Raw genomic sequence first — 24,325 nt, 5'->3', positions numbered from 1 at the left:
CTATACCAGTTTCCAAGGAAATGCAAGTACAGGTTGCATTTGAATTTGTTCCCTCACCTCAGGGTTTCTTCCTGGTGCAAAGTAGTCAGGTGCTGTCCTGCTAGACACTAGTAAGATTCCCTGTGGCCATAGGAAGTAGCCCTTGTTAGGTAGGAGGGCAGTAAAGCAGAGGCTTTTAAAGGCTTTTAAAATAGGAATTCAGCTACTAGACACATGACACAGCTTATTTCTGTAAGAAGGTTTAACTCAAGCTCAGTACCAAAGATAGGAAGTTTGATAGGCAGTTTATTTTTTCTTTCTTCAAAAGTGCAGCAGTGAACAGGGTCCTCTGGAAGGGCACTTTCTAAACAGATGTTCAAAACAGCAGAAATACACTCACAACATGCTACAGCAATGTATGCTCACACAGAGACATACAAAGAAAATTCATTTTAATTGAATCACAATAAATGACAGTTGTTTCATTATATTAACACACTGTACTCAGCTTGATGAATCAGTCTCAAATTTAACTTGATTGAAAGGTATTATATCTGCTTTGGGTGTGTGTTTCCACATTTGTGTCCCTGCTACAGTTTCATTCCCCAAAGTGAAGAAGCCCAGGTTTCTGGGCCCATGCTGGGTAAGCAGGTACTGGTTGCATTTGCTTATGCTCAACTGATGATAACAAATGTTGGTTTGTGTTAGGGTAACATAATGAAGTTATTAATTGTATTTGTCCCTATATAGTATCTACTTCACCAGATCAGATCATTAAAAAAAAAAAAAAAAATCACATCTCTGCTTTTGATAATAATGATTTTTTTAAAAGAAGTAAAAACCATGATCACATTTTATCTAAACTCAACTCTGTACCAGTAAGGCCCTTTATTTAAAACTCTGTACATTTAACATGAATGCCTTCCTTAACAAGAGGTATAGATGCAGCCATGGTCAAACAACACATGAAAGGGAATATCCAGAAAGACCATTTAGTTTTAAAACAACTTAGTTGGGAATTAGATCTGGGTAAGAGTCAAAGATCCTTCATAGTGTTTTTTTATTATCAAGGTTAAGAATTAACACTGTTCATCTGAGGCTGTAAAAATATTCAGAATTAACTGCTTTATGGCAACAGACAGACAGACTGCTCTTTTAGAAGGCAGGCAGCTCTTGGTTCCTGTTCTTCCTTCAATTGCATGCTTAGCAATTCTTAAGTCTTTAGCAAATGTAGGAGCAAATAAAATATTCTCCTGAACCACTAAGTGTAAAGACTGATTAATTCTAAATTTCAATTTAATAGAATATTTACTATCTATGCCAGATTTCAGGTGCAGAGTGGTTCTCTTGAGTGTGTTAAATTACTGAGCCTTGCTAGAAATGCTTTACAGGTATGTGCAGACAGCAAGAGTATTAATTTGGGTAAAACAGCTTGTCACTCATACTCAGTAATCTACACCAATTCTGTCAACTTTCATATTACTAATTAGGCAAAAAAATAAATTGTTCAAAAGGAAGTGTCCTTGCCAGGGCTTAAAATCACTTTAAGAAGAGACTCTATTAGAGATAAACACTGTTATGGGTACAGAAATGTTTTTTCTATTAAGGAGCAACAGAATACACATTACTTGCACTGAAACTTGATGTACAACCCAGATTTGATAAGAGTGATGAGGGTTTAATGTGCAGCAGTTAATGTATTTCACAGTAGCCTCTTCACAGGTACCAAAAAGAAGTTTAAACAAAGAACAGGTCTAAATTGCTAGAATTCTGCAAGCAAAACACAACTACATGAGCTCAGTGTTGAGAGCATGAAGACAACTTTGGTTTGGTTCCTAGAGACAAAACAGTGATACTGATAGGCAATACTAAAGCTTGAGGGGAAAAAAAAAAAAAAAAAGCAGCATAAAGCTACAGTTGTAGTTCAGGAAAAAAAAAGTGTCCTGAGTTTTTGAAAGCATGTAAGGAGTCTGAATATCCAAAACCCTCTGCATTTATACAAATGCCTCAGCTGAAAAGTCACCTTTCAAGTTATTTTTTTTTCTTCCAAGTATTTGGTCACTTCTGAGAGATTTGAAACACAAGTTCTATAAAAATCTAACCTGTAGGCTACCACAGAAGTTTGCATCTCTAAGCTACATGAAGGACAACTTCTATGCCTCAGAATTAAAAGCCAAAAATGCTCAGCATATTTTGCTGTAGCATTGCTTGTATCCATTTGGTGGATGTGCACCCTCAAAACCTTCACAGTTTTGAGTCATACTTCATTGCCTACTTAATGATTAGTTGAAATAATCATGCTCCCTACAGGGGTAAGAGATGTGAAATAACTGAACACTAAATAGTTTTCCTACAGTTTGTTTGACAAGGGAATGATTATCATGCCAGAAAACTGAGTTGATTTGCCCACAAGCAACACAAAACTTGTCTTGCAGAAGATCCATAATTCAGTGTTTCCAGATGGTGTTTTGCCAGTGAATCTATATAGAAGTTACATGATAATGCAAGTTTGTGTGTTTTTCAAGATTCAGAAAGATGTTCAAGTTTGGGTGCATATGATAGCTGCATTTCAGATAAGCCTAATCAGAAGTTTGAAAAGACATCATCCTTTAGCACGGAAACCAAGTGACTTCTGACATGCAGACCTTTGGTGTAAAGGCCACTTTTTTGCAGGTTCCAAGTAGCTGGGTCTCAACCAAAAGCAACACTCTATGAAGCATTTAAACTGCCTAAAATAGCTCATTGCCTAATGTCTAGTGAACAATGATTCTATGATTTATTTTTACCTAGTTTGCTTTCAAAATAATTTACCTTTAAGAATCTAATTAACATAAGAAAAGTTAGACAATTCGAGACATTTGGAGGTTACAGACAGATCACCTCTACTGTGGTGCCCTGGTTGTTGGATTTTTTTAGTTTTAGTATTACTTCTGTTTGTGTATTAAAAACAGAGTTAAGAGTTAGCTCAAAGCACAGGCACACTTCTTGAATACTTGTTAGTCTCAACAATCTCTTAACTCACTAGGAAGTCAGTCTAAAACCCTAAGAGGTTTTCAGTAGTACATAGTAACCCAGCCCAGCATTTCAAACAGCAGGCTGAAATTACATTCTTGTTTGCAAGCTACTGAAGCCATCCTACAAAATTCATTGGTCTCATCTAAAGTGCTCTCATTGAAAGAAACAATTTAGCAGATGGATTTTAATTCTGCACAAGACACTTGCTAGTCAGATCCTACACTTTTGACTAATGCCCTCCTATACTCTTTTGGGCTAGTTTGCTATTGTCCTTAACAGCCTGGAGCTCAATACAGGAAACCTATAATTAAGCATAGCTTTTAAGAAGGTCTGTGACACTGAATATGGGTGAGCATTACTGTGCAATAGCACCTGCCTATCTAACCTGATTCAAATACACATTTATTTATTTTTTAGAACAAAATAAACTGTTTGGATTCATAGGCATAGGTTCACCTCTGTGCCTGTGATATGAAAAGGTACTCAAAAGACAAAGGTGGTAATCAACGATCTGAGCAAGACAGATTAGCTGTGTCTAACAATTTACAGTTAGAGTTCAGCTGTAAAATATATATATTGCACAAGGCAACCAGCTAAAGACAAGGGGTTTCCTTCCAAACAGGGTTTGAAAAGCCCATTAAAAGTCTTCCAGCTGTAATCAGCGAAAGTTAACAGAGACAGACCTGCTGCAGTCACTGGAAAAACTGGTCAGTAGGAGCCCATTGCAAGAGGCTCTTAAGGGTCTTACAAGAACTGTGCAGAAAACCTCCGAGCACGTAGGCCATGATTGCTGAACATGAGCCGTGGGTCAAACCTGTACCTGCAGAGAGCAACAGAGTCAGTGTGAGCTGCTTGGCTTGCAGTGACCAGCACTCCTAGAGAGCTATGTGCTACAAGAGCTCTGGTACACAGCTATTTGAGAAGTTGCTTTCTCAGCAGTACACAGCGGTGACAATTTCTATTACAACAGATAAACTGTAACAACATGCAACCAAAAAGCTGAGTCTCCAAAGAAATAAATCCTAGCTACAATGTACAGCAGCATAGGGGCATCTGCAACATCAAGCATTCAGGAACTTGATATTCTAACAGGAATCTTTACCAAATGCCAAACTTACATAGCACCTTAAGGACATTTTAAATACTGATTAAAAAAGCTTTGGTATGATTAGTGAGTGAGTTTTGAGGCACAAAGAGCTATTTACTTCCAACAACAAACACAGACAGCTCAGGTCCTGTAGGAAATGTTCTTGCAAACAGCATCTATCTCCAGGAACAATCAGAGCTAGTACTAGGAAAATGCCTGCCTACAGAAAAGGTCCTGAAGTCCTAGTATTCATACCATCAAACTTATACACAGTAAGTTAAAATACAGAGTAACCATTTAAAAAAATAGAAGCGTCAAAAAAAATCTCTATTTAAAAAACCAGTATGTATGATAATAATATATTCCATCACAAATACCCTCTATTAAAGATGAATTCTAAAAATCCATAGTTATATTTGAAAGTGTTACAATAATGAAGTGATCCGTGCTTACCCGGGATCAAAGACACCTGGTGTACGGCACGTTGCTCCTGAGCAGGACTGCAGCATCATTAGTCGATAGTTCATCTTTTCTAGAATTTCTTGATCAATTGTTTTAGCTATGTTATTGATCTGGTGTGGATCTGCAGTCAAGTTATACACTTCCACAAACACCTGTAAAGAAAGTTCCTGCACTGTATTAAGTCCAGAATGCTTTATGGCAGCACATAGTCTCACATGTTATTTTGAACTCCACTGCAGCAGCCCCACACACAAGCTGTGTTCAGCCATGCAGCTACATGGTCAAAGACAGGACAGTGTGCAAGCAAAGCAAAGTTTTGCAGTATCACAATTTTGTTGGAAAAGCTTTTACTTCCACCTAAAGTACTCACCTGCCACTGCAGATTATATTCCAACACTAGCCTTATGATTGTAAGACTACAGTAAAAGGCCTTGCCTAAGCTGGCAGTCTTTTCACTTATGGATCTCAAAATAATTTCATGACCATCATATCAACATTCTTTACTCATCAGATACTTAGAGCTGTCAAACCCATACAGGCGTCTTGACTTCATGTACAAAATATGCTGAATTCAAGTATGCTACAGCCTCAAATAGAAAAAGATTATTCTGTGTGCATGTATTTTGAGGTTTGTCTGGAAGATTTTAGGGCAGATTTGTTTTTTGGTACATTACATCTCTAGATATTTCTGTGGAACAAATACCGGTCAACAGTATCTCAATAATTTAGCTGTGGTTTTGTCTGTGTTAGAGTAGGAGGCCTGACTGCAGATGATACTGATAAAAAACTGGCTGGGTTGTGTCTAACTTTGATAAAAATATTTGGACAGACTTTGACCTTTTTCTTACAAGGTTCACTGCAAGGTTGTAGAAGTCACATTGTTGCACCTTCCCCATACTGATGTTTTTTTTTCTAGCTAACTCAAATAAGCAGAGTGACCCAAAAATGCCAGACATATTTTCTTAGTAGAAAACTCCTAAAGTGACATGAAGAGTATTACTGAATCAACCTTGGAATCTACTTTTACAAAGAAATCCACAAGACTTGTTTAACTTGATCATAATTTGACAGAAAGAGGAAGACCAACCAGGGATGCTAATTGATATTTTGGTTTCCTGTACAGCTTTTCACACTAACTGCAAAAACATCTTGTGGGATTTCCTCCCCTGGCTTAAGTTTCTCATTGTAGACTACCATACATGTTGTGTGGTGCACATTACTGGGCATACCTGCTGTTCATGCAGTGCCTGCACAGCTGCTGACTGTACAGTTTGTTAGATCTGTGACCCAACTGCCTCAACCCCCAATCCTTGTTGAGCAGCTGTGTGCAAACAAGCACAACTAAAGATCAGCTCCACCTTTTGTATGTACGGCACGTGCTCCCCTAGTGAGACCTGAGAAGCCTCTGAAGGGGGAACCTTATGTCCCTCATACCCAAACAACTCAAGGTCAGAGACCTCTCTCACAGTTGTAACTTTACCTCTACTTTTGTCAGACAAACAAGCAAATAATAGATGAGAAATTATTAACCTGGAACTTCAAGTCTTCCCAAGTAAAAGAGTTGAACACTGTACCTCTGCTGTGTTTATGTTATCAGAAAAACTTATTTTTCAAAAGAGACTGCTATATGAAATAAAGCTGACAGAGAACTGAAACCAGTACAGCACAGCTCCCTGTGAGGCTGTTAAGTGATACCAGGAGGTAGTCATCACAGTTTAGGCCTCATTCCCACATTTTTTTCCCCTTCCTCCCAGAACCCAGCTACAGTTTTGGTCAAACATTCTCAACAGGCGATAAGTATTTCACTGTTTACCCTGCAAGCAATGCCAGTCTGCTTTTCAGAGTACATCATGGAAACCTTGAGAGCTGATAAGAGTGCAGACAGACACAGGTTGTGCACAGCTGACATCTGCTAGTCAGCCAGACTTACCTCCCGGTCATCAAATTCACAGTACTGCAGATCCCAGGAAGCTGACAGTGTCCTCACGCAAGCATACGTGTTGTTGTAGGAATCTTCACAGACACAGTCTGGGAAGCAGTGCTGTGAAGCAAGCAAAAACTTCAGGGCAGAAGATGAACTTTCCCTGGAGTCTGTACCAGCTCATGCTAACTGCAGCTAACAGATAAACACTCAGATCTTAATTTAACACATGCAAATTACCACTGGAGCTTTTAAACAAAAACTTGGTGTTATTAAACTCACCACGATTAAGTGCATTTTGTCTGGGAAGCAAATGTATGCACACAGAAGAGAAGAGCACCAATGGGATGCTTTACTTTAGTAAAGCAAAGCAAACCTCCTTTGATTTAGAGAGTAGCTAGTGCCTTAATAATCACAGACAAGAACTGTGCAATAAGGTTACTGAAAGTTTAGAAAGAACATGTCACTGCCACACACTTGGCTTAAAGCCCACACCTTCCTGAAACAGTCTCCAGCCCTGAGGCTCCATAGATTCCCACTGAAAGGATTTTTGTGATCTCTCTAAACATATGGACATGCCAGTTCCACATGGCTGGAGTCTCCTTCCAGTTGTCAAACAGAGCTGGCTCCTACTTCCCAACACACTAGGAGCTTGCATACAGACCCAGGTTAATCCACACAGCAAACAGGTTTAATTTAGCAGCTATTTCCTAATATTAACAGATTTTGTCTTACTGTGACTCCAGGTCCTAGGCCAGGACAGGTAGGATCACTGCCATTGTATCCTTCACCTTGGTACTCCACCAAGAAGTCTGATCTCCACGTGACATTTTTGTCTCCTCTCTACAAGAAGTTAACACAATATCTATTGTACTGTGAAATAGAAAAAAAAATTCTCCATGCTTGGAGTAACACTAACACTGTCCACTGCTTACTAGGCAGTATCAGTCTTAAATAATTAGCTTTAGATTAGAAAGTCTTGTATAACTGGAAACAAGGATTAAACTCCAAAAATATTAGTACACCTTCCTGTGAGGGCTCAAAAACACTATCTTCAATTTATAAAGGTATTATGCAGTAATGCCAAGTATTACTTGGCCACATGGCCAGATTGTAGTATCCTACAAGACAGGATTTCTGTAACAAGGCTGCTTCCCTTTGGTTTGTATCACATTACCACAACAGATGGAAAAAGACACCCTTGGCAAAAAACCAACCAAGCAAAAAAAGAAACAGCTTTAAGAAACAACTAGGTTTTAAGCTGGTCTATATGTAACTGCATTTTAAAAGACAGAGGAAGATGGAAGTTTACAGATAATACAGAGCACCCCCACAGGCATATGCAGCAAAACAATGAGTTTCAATTTTGACTCCACCAGAGTTTAAAACGGGTGTCTTCTACCTTCTTCTGTCTAAAGAACAGCTTAAGGTTTGGATACAAGGTTTTAAGAGCAAAGCACCATTTAAAGTCTGGATGATCCTTCCAAGCTTACTTTTCAAGTAAGCTGCCCTCAATTTATAGACTGAATTTAATTAAAACTAAACAGATCACCTGCAAGCAGCTTTATTTAAATAGGCTTCTGCTCACCTATTAGAAAGGTCAAGTTTACTTTATAAAATCACATGCACTCTTCTAGAGTTTGGCAGGAAACACTAGTTCTACTGAAAATGGAGTCAAACAAAAGATTTTATAAGAACAAAATAAAGTCTGCTTTTCTCCTACGCTGAGAAATGATGAAGAAAAGGTGGAAACACAAGGTGGAAACAAAATATGGGCTTCAAAAACTACTATAAATGTGAGAATCATCCAAAAGATGACACAACTTTCTATTATAACATGACCACAAAATTGTAGTGCTTATGAGAACACATCCACATTTAAACACACCTACATTTTTCAGTCAGCTGTGAGCACCCCAAGTGAAAACGACATCAAAGGAAGAATATGGGTTATGAGTAAACCTATTCTATCAAAGGAAGCAACACTGACTTTATAGAATTATCCCATGCAAGAATCATTGGTTACTATCCCTGTCCCTACTTACCAACAGTGGCAACAGTGACATCCCATCCATCTGGGTCTTATTCAAGTCATATCCCGCAATATCCAGAATAGTGGGACCCAAATCAATATTTGCAACAAGCATCTGCAGGATGAGAAGAACTTAACTTCAGAAGTTCAGAACCTATTTTAAATATTCATATTTGTAAGTGCATCTAAACACTACCTAATTTCATCTTTATGGGCTAATGGACCCTTGTAATATTGAAAAGCAATGGCAGGGGAATTTAGAAAGTCAGTTCAAAATTAATTTGCTTTTGTGGCCTGCAATGGCTTAATTTGATTCAAGCAGGAACAAATTATAATGAGGTCTTTGCACTTTCTACCACTCTGTGTATTTATTTAATGGATACACATATATGCAGGGCAACAAATTAATAAGAAGTGCTAACTGTGAAACAATGTTAAAAATAAATCTGTACTAGGATTTCACTTCTTTCTTACCTTGTTTGTCTGATTTGGTTTTATCCCTGGTCCTCGAACTAGCAGTGGAACTTTTATATCAAACTCATAGAGCTGCCGTTTGTCTATTGGCAAAGAAAACTGGCCTAAACAAGAGAAGATGGAAAAAGTTAAATGGCTTCTTGCTTACATTATCAGCCTTGTGCTACCATAGAGTGGTTTGGGTTGGAAGGGACCTCACAGAGATAATCTAGTTCCACTCCCTCTGCTATGGGCACATAATTGACACCAGCACATTTTAAAGAAGAGAGGCTCTAAACCAGAACTATATTAACAAATTGGAGAAGAGATAACTTCAAAGTATAAGCCATATCTTACAAAGTTTAACAGCTTAGATACTGCACTTTTAGTTGTATAACATGATACAGACAGGTCTTTGACAAATTTTTACTGGTTAACCCTCTTATACCAAATCTTCCTATGGAACACAGAGACCCTTCCTTTATTTCTGTCCTAATTTTATGCATACCAGGATACACTGGTAGAAATTAGCAGTGAAAACCACAGCCAAACAAAAAACCAAGCTTAAAATCCCAAATACCCTACACTGCAACTCCACATTGTTTTGCAATTCAAATCAGTACTTCCCACATCTATACTTTTCCACAACTGCTGTTCCCATTTTCTGGAGTGGTCATGAGGCTGAAAGGTTATGCAATTCCTGGATCTTGTACAAATAAGCAGTAAGCAGTGAAAATTTTACCAGTGTGGAAGCCGTTGTCTGATGTGTAAAAGATGTACGTGTTGTCCAACTCTCCGTTCACTTCCAACTTCTTCACTAGTTTCTCTATCAGGTCATCTACAGACAGAAGAGTTTGCCACCTATACAGAAACAAAGTACTTCACATTTGAGGGTGAAAACTTTTGAAAGAGCCTGACTGCAAGTAGGGCATTTATATGTTGCTTCCAGTCAGCAGTATATGCACTGTAAATGACCTATTTTGCTTACAAATTCTAAAAAGAAGCTTTGTAGACTACTACATTGGGATTTTTTAAGGCTGCAATAAAGATTGAAACATTTGTCCTCAGTTCTTGTGGATTTCTGTAGTGTCTGTGAAAGACATCAAAGTGCTGATTACTTCTTATCCAGACACAGTGAAGATCTACCTTGACATGTCATGGTGACAAAGAGACGGTTGCCTCCTGTCACTTGTTATTAGTTCTTTATATGTAGTTGAATAATAAAATGCAAAACAGCCATGAATTTAGTTGTCTTTATGGGATCCTTTCTGCTTGAAAGCTACAAGCTGTTTTATATTACTCAATATCAGGGTCCATTATCTCATGTATATAAAGCCTTTGACAGCTACAAGTTCTTTTCTTTGTCATGGGGATTGCTGTTTAGAAAAGTGACTGCTTCTACTACCTTCTACAGACTAGTATCATGCTGAATTAACTCCAGTTATTCAATTCTTGGATTCTGCTCCCTCTTGGCTTAAAATTTTGATGCATAATTTTACCTTAATGTTTTATAAAGCAGAAGTCTGAAAAAATCTTGGATTTCCATCTCCAAAGTGACATATAATGCCTGGTAACTCCTCAAAATGAAGATTGACACTTAAGGTACTGTTTATTTCAAAACTTTTTAACAAAACACATCTATACTGTAAACCCCTGCTCTCTATTGAAAAAGGGAACAAGTCATGTTTGCACATTATTTTCCATATCCTCTTTATAAAAAGGAATCTAACACCTCCCTTGGCCAGTCAGGTATTCCCATGTACAGAGACAAGATTAATAAATCAGATTGGCTGGCAGACAGATCAACTACATGTGATGTACATCATGTAAGAAACTGAAATTAAGTGAAGTAGAAGATAAGGCCATTTTTAAAATAAAACCCTGTTGTGCACTGAAAGAAAAGCAATAGTGAGACCAAGTGCAATTGGTCATTTTTGTGACAAATAATGGCAGCAGTTGTGAATGAAGCCAAAATTTATTTGCAAAATGTAAACAAAGTTGAGGTCTTCTGAGACAGGTGCCAGAGAACTATCAGTGGTAGTAAAAACCCTGACACTGATTGCCAGACTTACAACTTAAAAAAAAATCCATTCCTTACAAATTCTGATTAGAAATCTTAAACAACAAAAAAATTCTTACCGCTTTCTATAAGCATCATCAAGAAACTGTATTGAAGAGTTGCTCATTGGAGTCTTTGCTTGTCGAATTAACCAGTGCTTGTTCTAAAGGAAAAAACCCAACAAAGATTAGCATATGAGATAAGTATCAGGTTTTAAGCCTTTCTTAGAGCAACAAAAATGAGTCTTGTGAAAAAGTCAGGCAATGCTATCAAACTGACCTGACTTCAGTTTTCCCTGTTGGTTCATGTAAAATCTAAGCTTCAAGAGCAGGATACATTACAGCTCCATTATGCTCAGCCCTTGATGAGAAGAAAACAGAAGTGGATCTTTTCAAAGTAGTTCAGGGAAGAAAACCATGAAAGGATCTAGGGAAGGCTATCTCAGTGGTAAAATGTGATAGCATAAGACAGATTTGAAAACGACAATGTGAAGCATTGAGCATCATTGTAAGATTAAACTTGGTTGTCAAAAGCAAGGTACTTTTGGGACTAATATTGGTGAGCATCTCAACAGGTAGGAAGGTGGGTAAAAGCTCCTGCACCCAAAGCAATTAGGATTACTTAAGGAATTACTGAAGTTATAAACAGGTGAGTTCAAATATCTGTACCAGCACCACTACCAGATTACTGGCAGCCTAAGGAATCAGGGCTGGTGACTACTGAATGGAATAGAGCATTAACATTTTATTTAGATTTTGACTCCAAAACAAGAGCATTTCTCCAATCATCATGGATTCTTCTAGATGCATTCCCAACTTTCAGAAACAGCCCTTTTCTTTCCTCACCTATACCCCCAAAGTAATGGAGATGATGTAATTCATATAAAAAGTGATACTCCTGCATTGAAGGATCAGTCCGAGCTGATCAAATACATAGGAAGGTCTGTTGTGAACAGCCTGAAGGTTAGTATTAGTGGGGATCAGAACAAAGAATACAGTCATGCCAGTGCAGCTTTACACTTTTTCATTTAGTAGGTCAGAGATGACCCACTCATCACCCTCAGCTTGAGCCTGTATTTAGCTGGTCACTCCTCTGTGTAGAGCCTCTTGTTATGCAATTTCCCTGTCACAAGCAAATGATTGAAAGGCTCAGGCTTCAGGGACTCACAAAGTGACTAATAACTCCTGCAATTACAGTTCCCCTTTCTCTGCTCTTGACTACTAAAGGAAAAAATTTTTGCATGGAGACTTAATACTATGCCCAGGTTACTTTAATTCAGTTGTATTCAGCTGTTTCTTTAGAGTAGTTGTAAAAAATTCCCTGGAGAGACATAGTCTATCTCAGCTGAGAGAGGGAAAAAGTAAGGAAATACAGAGAACAAAGGAGCAGGCAACATCACCTGTGCCCCAGCCACCTAAGCACAAGGGCTGTGCTTAGGAGAGGAACTTCATAGGGCACAACCATGCTGGGAAACTCAGTGGTAATCAACCTAGTGCAGCAGAATCCTCCTCTTTGAGTATTTTGCTCTTCTCACCTTTCCCTGAAGTTTCAAAAACTTCACACAGCACTCAAATACCTTTGTGGATTTCAGTAAACTTCACACTGACTCAGTTCTCAAATCTGCTTCCCTGTCATGTCTCTTTCAGCACTAACACACAAAGCAGTCCACCAATCCTGCTGCCCCCCTAAGTTACATTTTTAGAGAAATTTTAGGAGATTGAGGCAATATAAAATGCATTGCTAGCAGAATCAGAACACAATTGAGCTCTGATTTTGCAGAAAAAATAAAGCATAAAAGGGAGATACCCAACACATACCTTACACAACTTCTCTTTTAGAACAGCTTAGATAAAACTCATCTGGACTACTAATAATTCTGCTTGGGAATCTAGACAGCTGTTGATCATTTCATACAATTCATAGCTGAGGATCCAAAGGAGAAGTTGAACTCAGACTCTGACCAGTGACATATACAAGAGCTTAATTCCTAACTTTCATGCACAGATTCTGCCTGAATGGCTCCTCTTAGTAGCCCTTGCCCACATCCAGTATAAGGAAGTGAGGCAACATTTATTTAGCAGTCAAGACTCCTGATCAAGTGCAATCCAAGACTGTCAAGCAAGCATTACAACATCAGTGAGGGTCTTAGCCAATTTACATGTTTACTGCTACTGCAGGAATTATGCTTGCCCTAGAGAATATAGCTATAAAAAGCACTGAAGGCTCCAAGAAGACTTGGCTTCAAGACCACAATACTGCCAGCTGTAGTAATACACATTAGTTGTGTCTAGGAAGGAAAGTAATGCTAGTCTGTTCCTCTAGTAAAACTGCTGGATCCACAGATATTAATTGCCAAACATGAAGTCCAGTATTCTGTTCTTTGTTATTCAGAATTATGCAGAGATTTTACATCACATAAGGGAACTACACATATTTTGCTACCTGCTGACTTCACTGGTCAAATAACTTCTAAATCACTATTTTAAAAGCAGTAATGCAGTCTTAAGACAAAATCTGGAATCCCTCTATGGAAGAAAAAGCCTCAGTCTGATTCCTACTCCCTAGTCTGAAACTTAAAAAGATTGGACTAAAGTATTCTAAATGCCTGCAGCCCTTTGCTGTCCTTTCATTAATGTTTTTCTATCACTGATAAGCACATGGTACTTTTGCAAGTTAAAAACAGTCCTCAGCTAAAACCTAGTTTCATTCTGTACTACAGGAGTCACAGTGACCTGAGGTATTACTGGGCTCCTGATAGGCATTCAGGCAATTTTATCTCAGTCTTCAGATTAGAAGTGAAATAATTGAACACTAAACAGCAATGGGTTCTATACTTTAAATTACTTGAATCAAAACTACAAAACTTGTTTTCACTAAATTAACTGCTTGTGAAGTTCAGTTACTGGCAAAGTAAATTGCAGATTAGTCTGAGCTAGACCATATTTAGCCATATTTGCTGGCAGTGGAAGGTACTGCCCTGTCACAAGAATGTCTGAATTTGTAACATTAGATCATTTCAGCAAACAAAAAGCAAGTTCTCAAAGCACTTAGTAACCCTGGGTCCTATGGTTCATGATTCCAGAGTTCTCTGATTAGTCTGACTTGCTTTCACCTCGGGGAAGCTTTGCAACAAGCTCAAGGAATGGACTGGCCCCATCCACAAGCAGATGTGTGAAGGAAGACAGGGCTCTTGCCATTCTCCACCCAAGCCTTTGAGTAGCCCATTACCTATGTGTTTCCCTGAACATACTGAGAGCAATCATAAGAAATTTTTAAGAGCTTCAGAAGAGTCTAGAAATGGGACAGTGAATTCACTTTTTATCTTTACCAATCATAATTCCATTGCACTATCATATCACTTTTGCCACTATGTTGTTTTTCTTTACAAGACATTAGAGTGCAAATATCTCAAAGTCACAATACACTTATCTGACCCTGACACACACCAATTCAGCATGATTAAACAACCAGCAGACAGTACTTGCCTATTCTAATCTAACATGCAAGTCAAGGCCACTGCCTCCTGCTCTCACAAACTGGAATAACCTACACAGGTTCTTGCTAGTTAGCTTACCTTGCCATGAATATTAAAATTGCTGTTTCTTGGTGCACTGACATTTTGAAAGCTCTTTGTATACTGTGGAGCAGGTGTCCAAGGGGAGTGCGGTGCTGGGGTTGCAATCATCATGAAGAAGGGCTCAAAATTAGATTTGTACTCCAAGAAATCCAATGACATGTTGGCCTGTGAACAGTGTTGTTGGAGAAGAAAAGTCATGGCTCAAAGGAAAACAACAACTATTTGACAAATCCAAACTAGACATTTGTAACTTACTTAGAGCTCAGTAATACTGCAAACATTTAAACTATTTAAAAAACTCACCGCTTGCTCATCTACAAATGTCTAGAACAGCAGCTCATAATAAAAATAATCCCAAGTGCTCATGTTAAATAATTTTTCTACATCTTCAAACTACTTTCTACTTTAGACCCTTGCACTAATTAGACCTGGAAAACTCATCAGAAGTTTGTGCCTGTTCCAAGCACAACAAAATCCATCTATACTTTGGTTTAATCAACTACAATCAGAGCTTTCTTCAACATAGCCCAAGTATGAAACTTTAAGATGTCATGTCCCATATGACAGACCCCAGTTTAAGAGATTCTACTTTCTTCAGAAATAGCAATAATTCTAAAAAAAATTGACCCCCACTTTTTATAGCCTATACTCATTCTACAGAAAGCTGCAAGATTACAAGGGGTGAAGACAGAAGGCCTGGTGAAGAATAGTGCCAAAATGCACTCACACCACTGCATTTTCATTTTAGCCTGTACAAAATTTCAAGCAGCAAGTTAGAAGAAATTGCGAGTTTCATTTTCACTTCCCTTAGTCAGCCTTTAAAATTAAAGCTTCAAAGGTATTACTTGTAGATGAGTTCTTCAGTATTCAAATCTCACAACATTTTTTCCTGCCTGATTTTTATACCCCATTTTGGATGTCCTTTTCTTTCTCTAGAAAAAAAAAATACACCAGGAATTCCCCCTTCCTTCCTTTTAAACTTAGCATCTAAGCAAGCAGGTCTCAACTTCAGTTATATGACAGTAGAGTCAAGGAAGGATAAGAATCCTTCAGAAACTCATAGCAGTAGCTAACTTTGATTTCATTAGGAGCTTAAACTGCAACATGTGAGAAGTGCAATAAAAAGGTTCAGACAAGAAAGCTTGAGAATCCCATCAAGCAACACAGGAACTTTGCATAAACAATTTATTCCTGTGCACTGCCCAGCCAGTGAATTAAACACTGTCACTGAAATGCTGAATACGTTTGGTAACTAGAGGAAAAAAGGAGAATGCAACACACTGAAAATTGTGATACACTGCTGTATCAACAGGTAACATACCACAAAGTTTATGCAACAATGACCTGCTGGACAAAATGCTTACGAGCTGCTGAAGGATCAGAAAAGCCCGGTACAATGCCAGTAATATGATAGTCTCACTTCTGGCTTATCAATTCCAATCGAGTTTTAGATGATGTAAATCTAAATTTAATCAGACAGCTGTTCAGTACCCTGAGAAACATCAATCAGTGCTGTTGCTAGTGAGCAGCTGTCTGTGTTCAAGCACCCAGTGGAATTAAACTCCTCAGGGTCTCAACAAAACACTACAAGACTGCAGGAGGAAACACTTCTACAGTAGAATTTTTGTGAGAGCTAACCTATACACTGTAACACCACCAACCTATACACTGTTACAGCATGTCAAATTATGACTCCAGCTTGGCAGACAGGAGGATGTTCTGCTCACTCACAGGTCCTGCTACTTGCCAAACAGAGCCTTAAGAGAGCTAAATTAACCCTTCAATAAAATATATGACATCTTTGTTACCTCTCTACTCAGATAGAGGCTAAAACCTCCCTGATCAGCTACACATTGCCCTCATATACTATGAGAGGATTGATTAGGCTTTAATATCTACAAGTTATCAGACTGCTGGAATTTGAGACTACAAGATACTAACACATCATAGTACCTAAGAAACAAAACATGGTGTGAAGTTTATTTTTATATGCTTCCTACTGAAATCCCAGTCCTGTTAATCTGTCACAGAAGTTGCATATTATAATGAAACATATCCTTGTATACAGTAATTTTAAGTTCTGCCTACCTATTCCTCCTGCAGCACAGCAGTCAGTATTAACTCCTCAGTGAGGCTACTGGCTAGAAAATGGCCAGGTGGACTCCCTTCCCTCTCCACAGCTCAAACATAAACCTGTCACTTCTAAATATACTCAGAGTCTTGCTTTGCTGATAAATGCTCACCTACCCTCACAACAGTCAACTGTCCATTTGTGAACCAATGCAGCCCAACACCCCTTCCCAAGTCCCCAGCATGAGGCATTGTCTGGTCATAAGCAGCTTCTGTACCACACTTGCAAAATTTCTTACCAGTACATCTGTCAGATAATCTACACTGTAGTTCTCACCATGCCTTCGTGCTTTGCCATTTACTGAGAGAGTATAGTTGTAGTACTTTGAATTTTTTTCCTGTGGAAAAGAAAAGTGACACAGATACTTATGCAAAGCAACAGGTACACTGATTACCTGATATTATCCAAATTCATGGCCCATTTGTTAAAGCATTTGTTAAATAGGTTATGAGCATCTGCCATAAAGATACTGCAATAATTTTCAGAAGTGATCTCCATCAACAAAACTGGTTTTAGTGCTATCTCACACTGCTTTGGCTTTACAAATTGGTTTTATTTTCCTCTGGGCACTCATCAGGAGTACCCCTTGTAAAAGCCACAGATCTGACAAAAAAGGGGAAGAAAATTTGCATTAAATCATGAGATGTCCCTTTCCTGCTCTTTCGTGACCAGCAAAATTAGAACATGGGTTGGATTATAAAGCAAAGAAAATTAGGTTGTTAAAAAAAAGTCACATACCAAAGCATACCAAAAACTCCATCCAGGAGGGACATGACCTACTCCCCCTGCATCTTCTGCTCCATACTGAAAAGAGAGAGATCATGACTCACAGTTTCAATTATGATGAATCAAACCTAGACATTATGTTTCACATTCATGTGCTTTATTCAACACAACTCAGAAACCATGTTAAGCCAAATTCAATTTCAGAATGGGAAAAACCACATATATATGCATATAAAAACACGTGTAGGGCCTGTTAAAGGAACCAGGATTCAATAACTAGACAGTAACTGAAATCTTAAATAAATTTAATAAATTTAAATATTATTCCCTGCTACATCATCAAATAACGAGCAGTGATCAAACATGCATGTGACAAGACACTTGCAGGCTTTGTGATAACAGTTCACAAGATCCTAAAGAGAATTCCACACAGACCAACAGCTTCCTTCATCATCCCCCAATAGGGATAGGAACTTGAAGTAATGCTAGCCTCTTGCCATCTCACTGCCAAATAATCTACAACAACTAGCCTTTAAGACAGCAAAAGAGGGAAAGTAGCTGCTGAGTCAGTGCCAAACTCAAAACAGAGGGTGCCTTAGAGCAACACAACGGGTTTTCTCAGGGCAGCCCTCTCCCATCTACATGGCTGGCCTAACTGCAGGCATGGGAGACTCTGCTGAGTCAAGGGATGCTCAGAGGAAGCCAGTTAAGTTTTTCTTCCCCTTGCTGCCTCAGGAACATAAGCAGACAAATTAGCGACTGGCTATGAAAATTCATGTTGCATTGTTCTATTATACCACTAATGTTTTTCACCATGAGATACAAAGAAAACCTGCTGTTAAGAACCCTGTAGCTCATCTTGCTCCTAATCCATCTCCATCATACAAGATGAACACCCAGTCTTACAGCTTTCAGTGCTGATTTTATATCTTGCTATGAACTACCAGAAACTATAACCAAGTTAAAAGGACAAAATATCAAAAGCACACATACAATTGACTCCATAATAAAATGTTAAGTAACTGCTGTAAAAGAGCTCTGAAAATATCTGTTCTCCCAATGAATTTACCTCAGTGGACACCTAACTCTAAAAACAAACCTCAAAAAAAAAAAAAAAAAAAGGACACCAAATACCTCATTTAAATACTTTCCAGCAAAGAATGTTTGATAACCACACATAGCTTTGAGCAGTGCTGGGAAGGTGTATGGTTCTTGAATCTTCTGCCATAACTTGCTGCTGCAGTTCCCTTCCAGGGTGTTATTGACAACGTGATGATTATGTGGATATTTTCCTGTTAAAATGCTGGCTCGACTGGGACAGCAAAGTGCACTGGGGACATACTGGAAAAACAGAATGAGGAGATTTAATACTGGGATAGTAAAACAACTTTATGTCAACATTTATAGTTTCCAAATATCAGCTAACAGGATGACTAATACATTCACCAACAGTACAACCTACTTCTTTCTAGGCACCCAGAATTATATCCCAAGTATTTTCATTAGCAAAAAACTGCACGTGAAGCCAGTTCCAGGTCTCTGCAGCACATGCCCTTCAACTTCTCCCCACCAGATTGGACATGACTTTTAGATGGGGCAAGAGGCCACTAAAATACTGTTTGATCATTGACTCATGCCATTATTTTAGCCATGGAGATACACTAGAATATTAAAAGAGTTAAGTTTCATTGTGCAGGAAGCTGATAAAAGTTTCGAGCAGCTTCTTTTAATACTTCTCAGTTTCTAAAAAGAAGATTCAAACTACGCAGCTTTAATTTACAGATTAAGGAAGTAAGCACAAGTGCTTTCAGAAAGTGAAACTTCACAGATTTTAAATCTGACTTTAACTTAAACTCATTTTCACACTAAAAATAGGTAGCCATTGAATTTTTAAAACCCCACATCCATATCTATAGGTTTCATAAAACTGATATCATTTTTTGATACCTCAGATGACCCAAGATAAAAAATACAGAAATACACACACCTCAGAAGTTCAGAGCATTAATGCAAACACTTACTGCATTGACAAAGGTTATTCCCATCTGGGCAATAAGAGCATTAGTCTTCTTCAGGGGGGTCTGAAAGGAAAGCACCAAAAGGACATCAGCTGAAAATGCAATGATGCCAGGTAAAGCCAAGGACTTGAAACAGGCTGCCTGGAAAAAGGCCCAACACCACTGTTTTTAGGCATCACCCCAGCAAGACACTATGAGTGCCCTTTCCTTCTGGCTAGGGCCTGGAGTGGCCACAGCGATTGCACAAGCGAGCACAAGCGCGGGGACTTTCCAGGGGTATCAGAGGCTGCTCTGGAGAGGCCCCAGCTGAGCCCGGCGGCTCCGCAGAGCGCTCGCCCCACCGCGACGGAGCCCCAACCGCGACGGAGCCCCAACCGCGACGGAGCCCCAACCGCGACGGAGCCCCAACCGCGACGGAGCCCCAACCGCGACGGAGCCCCAACCGCGGGGCTGCCCGGCCTGAGGCCGCACTGAGCCCCTGCCCGAGTGGGCCGGGCCCAGCGCGCCGACCCCCGCGGCCGGAGGCACTCTGACCCCACACCGCGCCCGCCGCCAGGTACGGGCCGCGGGCGGGCAGCGAGCCCCCCTCACCGCGCCCCCCGCCGCAGGGTTACCATGCCGCCCAGGCACACATCCTGGTCGTCGGTGAGGATAAGCACCACGTTGGGCCTCCGCGCCTGCCGGGCTGCCCGCGCCGGGCCGAGCAGCAGCATGGCGGCCAGCGGCAGCGCCCGGAGCAGCGCGGCGGGGGACATGGCGGGGCGCGGAGCGGCGAGGGGCCGGAGCGGCAGCGGCGGCAGCGGCGGCGGCAGCGCGCGGGCCCGGCCCGCCCCCGGCATATGACCCGCAGCGCGGGGGGGCGGTCACGTGGGCCCGGCCCAGGCCCCGCCTGCCATGCGCTCCGCTCTGAGGGCGGATAAACAGCGCGGGGGCGTGCCGAAAGGATGGAGCCGCGCTTCTCGGCAGAAAAATGACTATCTGAACCAAGCAGCAGCGCAAGGTGCAGCGGGCAGAGACTGACGCACAGGAAGTTCCACCTGAATATGAGGAAGAAATTCTTTACTGTGCTGGTGACTGTGCAGTGGAACAGGCTGCCCAGACACGTTGTGGAGCTTCTCTCGCTGGAGATATTCAAAGACCTGGCTGGACGCAGTCCTGTACAGTGTGCTCTGGGATGACCCTGCCTGAGCAGGGAGGTTGGACCACTCAACCTTACACATTCTGTCATCTGTCCATTCCTGACCGCGTTAGTCGCGGTGTTGCGCGTATGGCCGGGCTCCTGCACCGCCGCCGGTGCCGCAGACAGAGCCCGCCATGCGCTCCGGTGCCGTGGGGACCGGCCACAGCACAGGTACTGAACTGCTGGCAAAACCGGGCCGCCCCTCCAGCGGGGGAGCAGGAGCGGCACGGCCGGCAGGGCGGCGGTGACCTCCTGTCAGCCGCACGGGCGCCCGGTGTCACCGCCCCGAGGCGGAGCGAGCTCCGCACCCTCCCCGCCCCTCGGCAGGTGCAGCGCCCCCGCCCCGGCCTCTACCACGGTGCGCGGGGAGGGAGCGGAGCTGCCGCGGCGTTCCTGCCTGGGCTCTCCCGCCCGCTTCCCCTTCCCCTGCCCGCCCCACCCCGTGTGACCGCGGAACGGGCCGAGCCCGGAACCCGGCGGCGGCGGCGCGGAAGATGGATGCGGCGGAGGCCGGCGCGGGCGGCCGGGCGGGCAGCAGCGCCGACAGCCTGGCCGAGGAGGAGGAGGACGAGGACGAGGCGGGTCCCGGCAGCGGCCGGTCCAGCCGCACCTCGTCGCTGGTGAGCGGGCTGCTGACCGAGCTGTACAGCGCCGGCGAGGCGGCCGCCCCCTCGGGCAGCGCCCGCTCCCGCGCCCTCCGGGAGCTGCAGCAGCGGCCGAGCCAGGTCAAGTACCTGCGGCTGAAAGGTACAGCCCGCCCCGCCTGCCTGCTCCTGCCCCTGCCCGGAGCTGCCCCTGCGCCTCGCTTCTCTGTGCCTGCAAGGCAGTCCTGCCCGCAGGTGCCCTCCGAGCCTGTGCTCACGTGTTTCTGTGTGTGTGTGTCCATATCCAGGCTTTCTGCTGGGCCATGGCTCCCAGAAACTCCCCACGTGTGTTAGCTGAGACCTTCTTTACACTAGGGTCTCCTGCGCTGTTCTCCCCTCTTTCGTTTCAGGTGCCCTAAGGAACTGAATTAGGGTTGTCTGCTACTCGTTTCTGTGACAGGCTGCCTAAGCTTTTGTGTTTCTGCAGGTTTGGTGCTTTTCCTCACTTACAGTCATGAATGCCCAGTTTCTCCTTTCTTTTTCTTCCTTTTTCTTTCTGTCCTTATTTTTTGGATCTAGAAGAGATCCTACATATACAGTATCATAAGAGAGACATTTTCCCAGGGCCTTTTGGCTGGACTAAAGCTAAACTGTAAAGCTTATTTGGAGGTCGGTATGTCTTCCAGAAAATAAATAAAAGAAGGAGTGTGATGAAAAATGTAAATGCCGGAATCAATCATAATCTAAATGAAAATTTCAAAGAATTCTTATGAAAGTTAGGTTGCCTCAACAGTGCATGTTTGTGAAAGACTGAGACGTGCAACTCCAAGTTGGTCCCATGAAGAGGAAAAGAGAACAAAAGCCTCTTGTCTCCTGATGTTTAATCGCTTTTCCTTTTGATGAGGAAAAAACCCAAGAGGTGACTAAATATGCCTGTTCTTCAGAGCTGTGCAAACAGCTATCTGCTTCCGTGTTTGGCTTGTTAATGAGATGACACGCCATCTGATGTTACTAGGATGTAGCTCAAGTTCTTCTCTGTGTCCTTTGGCAACCTGGGACTCAACAGGAAATTTTCTTGTTCAGAAATATATCTTGTGGTATTTCAACTCATTAGTTTTGCTGCCAAGTTATTGGTTTTTATGGACACAGTTAATTGGCATGAGTGGGAAAGAGTAAAACTCACCAGATAACTCTGGTGGTGACTGTATAAATTAGTATGAGTGCACCTTTCTTTTTTTTCCTTTGCTTTCAAATCCATAGATCTAGTTTTAAATTACCTTGCTTGGTATAAGTGTTTGAGAATTCCATCTGAGCAGCAGGTGCTGAAACAGGGTAGTGGCTGTAAAATACAGTATTGTTTTACCAGTGGCTCCCCCACCCTTGCAGTCATACTTTTCACTAGCCTATGGTTGATGATCATTTCAGCCTAATTTGTCCTTAAGTTCTCCAGAATTACTGGAAAAGTTTTGCCACATGAGCTGAACTATTTACCATCCCACTTTTCCTGGATGCGTGCATACTTTTCTCATTCGATCAGGTTACCAAAGAATGGATTTCTTGGGTTGATTTTCTTTCCAGCATCAGGGACAGGGGTTGCATTGAAAGTGACAGTTTGAGAACTTTGCTGCAGGGAGCAGGCAGCTGTGTAGATGCTGGTGGCAAGCTGTACCAGGCTATTGCAGGGAGAAGCTGAAGAGGTCAACATGTGATAGGCAAGACCTAGGAATTCACTGGTGGGGGGAGCCCCTGAGACAAGAGTAGAGGACTCAGAAAAATTAATGGACTTAAGACATCTCCCCAGTAATTCCCTTTTCTGGTGCTGAAGCTCACCTCATGAGGGGACAAGAGGAATATTAGATCTAAGCTGAGACATTTTGATGAAGGGGTCTGGTGACACTGTAACTGACTGGTGGAGACAACTGAGGCCATGACTGAAGCTGTCTAGTTGCATCTTAGTGGAAAGAATTTCCCACTTAGAGTTTATTCTGGAGTTGCATTTGTAGCTTTGCAGGCAGCTTCTTGAATGTGTTCCCTTGTTACAAATGTATATCTTGTCCATGCAGGGGCAGCTTCTGGAATGTACTGTATTTAAAATGTATCCCCTGGTTGTGCTACTGTTGGTATATTCTGTCAATATTTGTCACGTTCCTAGGAGTTTATAACAACATAATTGTTAAGATTCATACTCTGTGCAATAAATCGAAGTGCTTTTGTTTAAAAGAAAATTAAAGACTTTGGCTGAGATTCTGAAAGTGTTTATAACTGGGAATTACCCCAGTCAATAGAACTTGTCATTTATAGAAAGCTTGTATTTGTAAATGTCTGTGGGGCGAGTGCCTTTGCATGTCAACTACAATAAGCTGTTTGTGAACGTTTTGGCCTGTACTGAAGTTGTTTTCTCTGCTTGTTGGCAGATGTTGATGAATTAACAACTATAAAACGAGAACTGAATTACAGAATTTCCGTTCAATCAGCAAAGTTGCTCCGTCTTCTGAAGCAGAAAGACAGGCTTGTACAAAAAGTCCAGAAGAACTGCGACATTGTCACAGCTTGTTTACAGGCAGTTTCCCAGAAACGTTGTAAGTACTTTCTGTGTACTGGTGTAAATAGTTCATTTCATTAACGTGGGTAGTGTTTCATTTAAGTCCTCACACTTAATTTAAAGTCAAGAGGCCAGGCTGTGCTATTCCTTAGCTATGACTGATTCCTAATTATGTCAGTGGTACCTAGAAACAGGCAAAGTTCGACTGGGTAAGCTGCTGTAGCCTCAGCTGTCAATTCTGTGTAACTCCTTTCTACCAAGTTGATCCAAGGTGAGGAGTATTAATAAAAACTAACCTACTTCCCTTGAAGCCCTTTATCAGCATCAGTGTTTTGGGAGTGTGTGGGAAAGAGAAGAAATGTTGTTCTTTAATTGCTTAGCCTGTTTTTCCTGCACAGTAAAACTATTTTATTTGATTTGGCAAAGTTGTCATCTTAAGATAGACTGAAGTGCTTTTTGTTAGTGCTTCTAAACTATGTGTAAGAACAAATAGAAATTATGCCTTTGGAAAGGATGTGTGAAAATAACCTAATGTTCTATCTTATTTTTTCATTAACAT

The 24,325-nt window shown here is 41.2% G+C and overlaps 2 protein-coding genes across 3 annotated transcripts in view; one reads left to right on the top strand and one right to left on the bottom strand.

The window, feature by feature from the left end:
• Positions 1 to 267: 267 nt before the first annotated feature.
• GNS (glucosamine (N-acetyl)-6-sulfatase) lies at positions 268 to 20,314 on the bottom strand. The gene is made up of 14 exons (XM_079303932.1): positions 20,075 to 20,314; positions 19,464 to 19,523; positions 18,577 to 18,783; positions 17,455 to 17,520; positions 16,955 to 17,053; positions 14,583 to 14,750; positions 11,089 to 11,171; positions 9,692 to 9,810; positions 8,971 to 9,074; positions 8,510 to 8,611; positions 7,200 to 7,307; positions 6,474 to 6,584; positions 4,535 to 4,695; positions 268 to 3,814 (listed from the first exon to the last, which is right to left on the bottom strand). The coding sequence occupies exons 1-14, from the start codon at positions 20,297 to 20,299 to the stop codon at positions 3,739 to 3,741; spliced, it is 1,689 nt and encodes a 562-aa protein (XP_079160058.1). The 5' UTR covers positions 20,300 to 20,314; the 3' UTR covers positions 268 to 3,738.
• A 596-nt stretch (positions 20,315 to 20,910) lies between these two features.
• The window catches only part of TBC1D30 (TBC1 domain family member 30), a 52,093-nt gene continuing 48,678 nt past the window's right edge, over positions 20,911 to 24,325 (top strand). For both annotated transcript variants that reach the window (XM_079303928.1, XM_079303931.1), the window contains exons 1-2: positions 20,911 to 21,387; positions 23,639 to 23,803. In XM_079303928.1, the coding sequence (XP_079160054.1) occupies positions 21,135 to 21,387; positions 23,639 to 23,803 (418 nt within the window). In that variant the 5' untranslated portion in view covers positions 20,911 to 21,134. The remainder of the gene's footprint in view (positions 21,388 to 23,638; positions 23,804 to 24,325) is intronic.

This window comes from Erithacus rubecula, assembly GCF_903797595.1.
Source record: "Erithacus rubecula genome assembly, chromosome: 4".
In the NCBI taxonomy this organism is placed as follows: Eukaryota; Metazoa; Chordata; class Aves; order Passeriformes; family Muscicapidae; genus Erithacus; species Erithacus rubecula.
The sequence above is the reverse complement of the archived record's forward strand: the minus strand, read 5'-3'. Positions and strand labels throughout refer to the sequence as shown.